At 43.4% G+C, this 8,395-nt stretch overlaps 2 protein-coding genes across 3 annotated transcripts in view; one reads left to right on the top strand and one right to left on the bottom strand.

Annotated features, from left to right (window-relative positions):
- LOC126562266 (uncharacterized) overlaps positions 1 to 8,395 on the top strand; it is a 472,552-nt gene that overhangs the window by 153,543 nt on the left and 310,614 nt on the right. The window lies entirely within an intron of this gene.
- Positions 4,150 to 6,534, bottom strand: LOC126562093 (ADP-ribosylation factor GTPase-activating protein 1). Its single transcript, XM_050218510.1, has 6 exons — positions 6,378 to 6,534; positions 5,710 to 6,287; positions 5,359 to 5,473; positions 5,180 to 5,290; positions 4,881 to 4,940; positions 4,150 to 4,737 (listed from the first exon to the last, which is right to left on the bottom strand). The coding sequence occupies exons 1-6, from the start codon at positions 6,435 to 6,437 to the stop codon at positions 4,150 to 4,152; spliced, it is 1,512 nt and encodes a 503-aa protein (XP_050074467.1). The 5' UTR covers positions 6,438 to 6,534.

Consider the following 8,395-nt stretch of genomic DNA (forward strand, 5'->3'; position numbering starts at 1 on the left):
CCTAAATATCATCTCGCACAGCGGGACAGCGGATCTTTGGCAAACGAATACCCATAAAAGCATCTTTACAACAACGGCGTCGGCTACCACCCGGTCCAGAACGGCTATCCGATTGCTATGGCTCATCAAAGCATAAACTAAGCTGTATATTGTACCTCTATCCTGCGAGCAGTGGATAGCAAAATTTCATCAATTTTGGATCATTCAAAACAGAGTGTTTGGCGAGGCTTTACGTTGCCCACAAGCTATAGCTACCTTCTCAAGCATTAAATTAGGCCCCACCTTGCGCCCATTAAACGATTGATCACTGGTCGGAAATAAAAACCTGTCTTCAGCCTCTCCATTTCGCAACCCCAATCATCGCTGAGTTACAGCTGGACTCATCGCGACGAGTGCCTTTAAATTTAATGGCCCTTTATGGACAGACATGAGCAGCTTGTATGACTGCAGAAATAAAACAAAACGGACATCAGGATGTGAATGGTTTCCTGAAGAGAGTCTACAAGCCGTTGCAACGGGCGGTATAAAATAAAGCAGCATACTACAGTGCCAATCAAAAACATGCTTTGTTTGTTGCTAATGTTTGAAAAATGATACTTTGCGTCGATTTTTTGTGTGTGCGTCCTCATAACAACAGATCCTCAACATTAACGCACTACAAGTTCTATGTAGTTCCGGGATGACGAATGCATCAGTGCGATCTACAGTGGGAGCTCTCTATGATCCGTCAGACTCCCATTAACTGCATCTATTTACGACTCATCGGAGTTTCGGAACACGGTTGTCCACTTGAAGATCAATCTATTACCATAAAGCACCTACACACAGCGCAGTCACCGGTAGGCGCGGATGTAGGAGGTTCATCCAGCCCTCCCCAGCAATCATCAGAAGAGGGCAAGCCGGTAGCAGGTCAGCTTTAACTCGATGCCATGAATGCAAAGCTGGCGCGTTCCGCAACCAGACCCGGATAACTAACGTATGGCTTGACGCGGGTAACCTACGCCCTCCACTTAATAAAGCAACAAACAATATTCTATCCACGCTCATCAATGCTCATTCAATGCTGGCCATTTCATTCAACAACTTAGCCGACCGTCTTCGGAAGTCCAAGTTCAAAAGGCTCACATAAAAATTGCGCTTACAAGCGGCACGTAGTTACGATAATCATCCGCGTGGATAGGCATGCACGTGAGTGCTTTATTATGAAAATTTCTCTTATGTAACTTAGTAGTCTTGATTTCCCATGTGTAGTACCATAGAGAATGTTCAATTTTGCATTTAGTTTGGCAGTAAAACATTTTCTCACTCCGAAGAGAAAAATATTCAGACACCAAAATTTGATTTCGAGTAACAGGAGAACATACTAATGCAGGAGGAAGCATTTTCCTGAAAAAAAAACATTGAATTTGCTCAACTGGTAGGAAAAAAACACCACCACCAAGTGCTTTGCGCTTTGCATACTTATCGGCGCATAACATAGTTAGAAATTATAGCTCGCTAAAGTTCGAATTTAAATTTGAAAATGTTAAACACGATACCAGTTACCTCCTCGAATGCATGCTCTCCTGTTACTACCAGTCGCTCCCAGTAGAAAATTTGCTCAAAGCGAGGCAAATTTCGATGCAGCAAAATTTGATACCAGACTACAGGAGAGCACCCCAGGCAAGGAGACAGCAAATCGAAGTTTAAAAAGGTAACATCAAATAATTTCTTTCCGTCACGGAACATGATTTTCCGTTCCATTTATGTGTGCTTTTTCATTTTATGTTTCTCATTCTCATTTTTTTTTTGTTAAATATCTTTTGAAAAGTCTCCTCCACAACGTGTATTTTCTCCGGTGTCACAATACCGGTTGAGACTTCAAAACCAAGAGAGAAGTGAAGTGTGAGTGTCGCGTCCATGGTTAATATGAAACTCGTAACAGAGTGGCAATGCCCGTCGTGTCCGGAGGATAGAGATAAGGCGACACAAGTTTTTTTTTCAGTATTATCATTTAAACGGTAACTATTGCTAACTGGAACAAACCGGATGCAATCATCTGCTCTTGGGTGGACCAATCACATGAAGGAATGACCGCGAGAGTTCAGAATGATATTCTGAACTCTCGCGTAGTTTCGTGCTATGTCGTCGGACCTACTATGATCAGACGCGGATAGGCTTTTTAATGAATCGACGAGGATTAGTTCCTACCAATGGATCCGCGTAAATACTGACAAGGCGTTGAGACGACGGGCGTCAATAGTTTCGACAAGGTTTGAGAATTAACCTTTTTTCCTGGACTAGCCTGGATAAATATTTAACCACGGACGAGAGTTCATCCAGCGACGATTTCTTCAAATTTTCTCCTGTCCAGATTTTTTTTCTGGACAAACCAGGAGAAATTTTTCACCGCGTATCCGAGTCAGCCGACGATAATTTGTCCTATTTCTTCTATCGCAACGGAAAAGCACTACTGAAGTGCGGGACCAACATCTGTAGGAAAGGCAAAGATGAAACTTTCCCAAATCTAAGAGAGATCCTCCCAAAGACTTATAGTAACCGTAGCGAACATCACTATCGAGATGCGAAACGACCGTAAGATTTCTTCTTTTTTGCCACTTGAGGGTTAAGAGGCTTTGTCCTATCATTTCTGGCTTTTTACGACTTAATTTTACCCGTAGCTGGATAGTCAGCATTGCGTCCGGATCGGACTCGATATCCTATCCCCAAGTGCGAAAGAAGAATGGTACCGCCAAAGTTTCGACCACCAAACCGCCCTCAAATCACCAAGATGATTTCAAACGGTAACAATCCGTCCATGCCTAGGAAATGACCTATTTACTATACAACCTAACTTTATGATAGTTTCAACCATGGTAAAATATCCCAATTTTGAGTTAAATTACCATGGAGAAATCTACTCTAAAGTCATGCTGATACAATTAATCGTTAAGCCAACTCTAGTGTGACGTATTTCGATTGTTATTAACACCTATGCATCGATATCCTTGCGAATTTCATGCCGATTAGCTTCAAATGCTTCAAAGAACTTTGGAATCAGTGATTTTTTTAATGATGGAAACTCAAGTCCAATCTACAAATAAAATAGAGGAAAGTACAAAACAGAGGACAATACTTAGGATGATTAGTAGTGCTTGTTTGCAAATGTTTCATTTGGGACGTTTAATTTTATAGAGCGCGTAGCTCGCATTGCCATGCATAATAACTCCAATTTCATTGATTGAAGCAAAAATAGTCTTCAAAGTTTTCAGTTCCAACTCTTGAATGACTGACTGGGTGCAGCATGCGTAGGTTCATCAATGAAACAAAGTTCCTCCGGCGTTCAGAAGCTTATCCCTAAAAAGCAAAGAAGGCAAGATCATTCTTCGGATGTTTCTTGTGCAGCTTTGTTTCCATGCTTTCACAGCACGAACAAACGTTACCGTTTAGCGATTACAATTAGGACCACTTTTATTATCTCTGCAGCATATGGATGCTTTCAGCTTTGTTTTCTTCGTATTTTCGTTATCATAGGTCATTTTGCTAAAGGAGGATATTTTTTTGCTTGTTTTTCTTCATGGGAGGAATGGGAAAGGTTTCGGGAAGGGAAACCGAAAACGATCATCGCCGTCACACACTGCGCCGACGCCGTTTTCACAGGATTTCTACTACAATATAGAATATGTGTATATAGATATATTCCACTACTTTTCTCGTCTTTTCATATTATATGTATATATCTCTCTCTCTCTCTCCATTGATCTCGCTCCCATTATCTGTGGACTGCTGCTGCTCCTCGTTGTCTCACTCTCCAATCCGGGACCAGTTTCTTCCATTACTTTAATATACTTTTTCCCAGATCTGAACACGAGCGTTTCCCTTCCAGGATATAGCCCGTTTCCGGTCGGTTTTGAACCTCTTATAATACATTGGATGATTACACATTCACATTACATGTTCGGTACATCAGAAGAAAATGAATAAAAAGAAGGGGACACAGGGCGAGACCACAGCATTCGCATCCCCCTACCTCCTTCCGCAGTAAGTCATATCTGGCAAATGTTTCATAGTAGTGGTTTGATTCGTTAAAATTCACCGTCAACCGTTCCAACAACCCACCGGTTGCAGAATGTCGATTTTTTCACTCCATTTCCCCATTTTCTGGCTCGCCTAATTGTTTAGCATGTTCCACAGATCGTCCTCTGGGTTGTTGTTTGCTTTCTTGGAAGTGGTGTTGCTGCTGGCGCCGGAACTTTTCGGTGCCCGGTTGCTTTTAATATCAAGGGCAGCAAAGTCCTGATCGATGCTGGAAGGTGGCGATTTGGTCGACTGCTTGCTCGCCCCATTGCTTGTACGCCGCGATCCACCGGACTTTGTTTGGCGGTCTAAATTGTCGTTCCGCATGTCGACGCTGTTCATCAGCTCGGACGTTGCACTAGTCTTGCCGGACGTTGGACCCGAGTACGATTCAAACCCGGTCCAACCGTCATCATCGTTGTCGCCGTTCTGATACGATTGAGGCATGCTGTTCGAGTTGCTATCGTTCGACCAACCGTTGTTGGACCAGGATTCGTCCCGTCGTCCAGATCCGGTAGAGCCACGCTGCTGGTAGCCACCACCCTGTCGCCCATTTATTGGACTGCTGACGCCACTGTCCGAGGAAATGTTGCTGTACTGATCGTTGCTGCCGGATGGGGTGCTGTAACTACCGCCCGGAGCACCGAAGCCTCCCCATCCTTTACGTCCAACCTCGGTAACCTACAATGGGGAAGGATTGAAATATTAGTTTTCATCTGAAGCTCTATTTTTACAATTTTTAAAAGAGTTTGAAGCAATGAAACTAGTGAGTAGGATAAAAAGCGCACATAAAAGTCTTTCCCTAGTAATGTAACTGTACGAACCTTCGTCGCCAGGTTTGACACTTGCGAGCCGACTCCTTCCAACAGCGAACCTTCCTTAACCTAGCCAATAAACACCAATAGACGAACACAAACACAAATGAACGGATGATGGTGTATGCCGCAAGAACACGGGGCATATTCAATCGAGTATGTAGGTGCATATGGGGTGGAAAAAACATAGAAACAAAGTCACAAATAAACAAAACAAAGAGAGAAAAAAAAGAATTCCAAAAGAAGAGAGAAAATAATTCTGACAACGAAATAGAAATAATAAACTGAAAAAAAGGTGCGACAACTACCTTCTCTGAAACGGTGCTAGAAACTTCAACTACCTTTTGTGATGCCATACTCCCGTACTTAAGTGCATTCTCCTTCGCCACATTAGCCACCTTGGAGAACACATTCCAGCCCTAGCAACCGGGAGAGAAAAAAAAAAGATGCATTAGTATGCCACGAAAAAGAAGGCGAAAGCTTTTACCGTAGCAAGCGACGATTGAACCGTATCGAAAAGCTCGTGAGATTGACTTCTTGGTGGTGGGTCCATCGTGTAACCGAAACCGGCATACTTTCCACCCTGGTTCGGTGGCAAGTTTCTAAAATGAAGAACGAAATTTAATGCTTATTGTTGTGTGTATTGTTGCGCCGGTCTTCATACGGCAGGACCTGGGTTCAAATCCCATCCGGACCGTCCCCCTGTAGTTAGGACTGACTATCCAACTACGTGATATCGGCAGTCTAGTAAGCCATTTCGATGGCCGGCATGACCTTAGAGGTCGTTAAGCCAAGAAAAAGTTGTTGTGTGTACAATTTCTCCTTTATCAATACTTACTCAGGTCGGGCAGCATTTTCCTCCTGCTTGCGGCTAAAGAAATCTTCCTTTTGAGCCTTAAATTCGGGCGTCTGGTACTGCTGATAGCTTCCTCCATCCTGATAGTACGTGTCGCCCCCATTCTGATATCCCCCGCCGCCCATCGATCCACTGCTTCTGGAATGTGTCATCGAACCTTGACCACTGCTGCCACCTCCACCACTACTGCCCGTACCTCCGCCAGCATACCCCGAGCCTTTCACGCGTGCCAGCGCACCCGACTCGTCCCACGGTTGTCCCTGGGCAAGGGTACTGATACGATCGCGGTACAGGGCAGCCGCACGTGTGTTGTACTTCCGCTGGATGGGCATCGTTTCGTCCCAATCGTCCTGCGCTTCGAGAAATTCGCGTGCCTTACGATTGCCACCGACCTTCATCTTTTCCAGCTCGACGTCTTTCCACTTGTCCATCGAAACGGAGCGCACGAAGGACAGATGCACGCCAAGGCCACGGTGCTTGCCGGAACACTCGAGACAGATCCAAATGCCGTACGTTACGGACACCCATTGCGGGTTATGGGTGCCACATTCGAAGCATTTCTATAGCAACGGGGAGAAAGCGAGAGAGGGGGGATTGAATCAGTGGATTAATGACGCGTGTCACATGCATTGGCTAGATGAGCGACTTACATTGTTTCCGTCCGATGGTTTCAACTCACTCAGAACACGACGTGTACGTGGACTAGCCATGGTGGTGGAGGGAATCTAAACCGCAGCTCTGCCACACTTGTACACGTTGCACCACCACAACACGGTGCTGGAAAGGTAGGAAAAACAACTCCCAACACAACACGACCACACTGTCCAACAATCACTATTCGATTCCTGGCCAGAAGAGGCAATGACGGGGACAGGGCTAAAGAAGCAGTTGGTGCTGGTTGAAGGAAGATGCTGCCGTCGTTTCCCACGGAGTTTTGTGTGGTGGGATCTTCACGCCAGCAAAGATACTTTCACCATCCGCCGCAGCACACACAACACCAGCAACAACAACAACAACAAAACACGGACAGCCCAAGCAAGCACGCACGCACGCTTCTTCACCGAACGCCAGCGAAAGCACTTTTACCGTTCGCGGTCATGCTAGGCGAGGAGGGATTTTTCACAAAATATGGTACATTAGCTTTTCGCGACCGCACACAGATTGTTTTGTGGCAAGGAGGAATAAAAAAATCAATTTTCCTCTACGCACACAACAATACGGGCCTCGAGCGCTTGCACACGACCACAACGCAACGTCAAACAACGTGTCAAAACTAATGAAGAACTGAAACCAAACAGTGTAAACGGGTACGTTTGAATGCAGGAAAAAAATATGTTTTCTTGTAAATATTGGTAATTTAATGCTTTTATTGTACATAAAAGCAGAGTAAATAATGTAGATGCTGTGTTTCTCATTTAAAAGAACATTTAATGAGAAAATATTCACTTTGTAGTATTGTGTTTGATATTTTTTCGAACCCATAACAATATCCCACTGTGCGGTAGGAAAATATTTTTTAGTACAAGCAGGGTTCGTCGAGAAACATCAAATCGATTGTGCATCAGCTAATATCGAACCACGTGCTCGCAGTTTTCGATTGGTATTCAAAACGGAACTTTGAAATTAGTTAATAAAAAAATTACTTTCTCATCAAAAATAGTTTCAACAACAACTAAACAAAAATAAGAAATGTCAGCAAAATAATTTACCTTTGCATATTTCTTTATTTCGCGCGACAATCTCGCAATTCTCTTTGAACATTCGGTCACCAAACTTTTACTGTTGGCCATCCTCTTCCCCCTCCCGACTGTTTGAATTTTAAGTATCATTAATAATAATAGTGGATTTATTACACGAGGTTTATATGTTTTGCCACACTCTTTTTTCCTTCTGCTTACACGAACTATATTAAACCATTCCTAACGGCGAGTTTTCCTGCATATTCCCGTAAATTATTCCTTTTCTATTTTGTCCTTTTTTCGTTTATGTCTCTATGAAGCGTGGGTGCTCATGTATTTCTCCTACTAGAGCTCCAGTTTGTGTACTTGGTGTGAATAGTGAATATTTGATTTGGAACAACGATTATTATAGATTGAACAGCTGGATTAACTCGGAATCTTATCTTTTAATTGGAGTTTGTATTCATGTGTGTATTTGTGAGTGTATTTTTATACGTTATACCTCCTCTAACGATACGATTACGCGTTTTTTTTTGTTGTTGCAAAAATTAACTAATCTCTCGGCCGATTCTGCTATCAGCAGTTTTGTTTCGGCGGGCTGTTGAAAAAAGGCCTTAAAATCTCGTCATACAAGCTGACCATGCAGACACAGTTACTTACAGTTGTATATTTTATAACGCTTAACTTCATCAATGTACAATTCCTGCATTTTACGTTGATAGCAAATTTAAAACGCTTTGCCTTGTCTGAACTGCTGGCGCTGGGACATGCAGAGTAAAATGCATCAGAAAATAATATCTCTTGCAGCTGCAGCGTGGTGCTAAGCTTCCGTATGGCTACATTTATCCGCTTGTGTCTTATTTGTTTGTTGCATATTGTGTATTGTTTCATTTGTTTTCCAATCGGTGCAATCAATGCTCTAGCCAGGTACCAATGAGTTTGTATGGTGCTGCTTGCTTCTCTACATGCAAACGAACAAACGCAGCACA

Source organism: Anopheles maculipalpis, chromosome 3RL, assembly GCF_943734695.1.
Source record: "Anopheles maculipalpis chromosome 3RL, idAnoMacuDA_375_x, whole genome shotgun sequence".
In the NCBI taxonomy this organism is placed as follows: Eukaryota; Metazoa; Arthropoda; class Insecta; order Diptera; family Culicidae; genus Anopheles; species Anopheles maculipalpis.

What these genes read in the sequence shown, in the direction of transcription:
- LOC126562093 (XM_050218510.1), bottom strand. Translation starts at nt 6,437, where the DNA reads ATGGCTAGTCCACGTACACGTCGTGTTCTGAGTGAGTTGAAACCATCG. An exon ending in TTCAATCGTCGCTTGCTACG is followed by an intron (nt 5,291 to 5,358) that starts GTAAAAGCTTTC and finishes CCCGGTTGCTAG; the next exon opens with GGCTGGAATGTGTTCTCCAA. An exon ending in TGTCAAACCTGGCGACGAAG is followed by an intron (nt 4,738 to 4,880) that starts GTTCGTACAGTT and finishes TCCCCATTGTAG; the next exon opens with GTTACCGAGGTTGGACGTAA.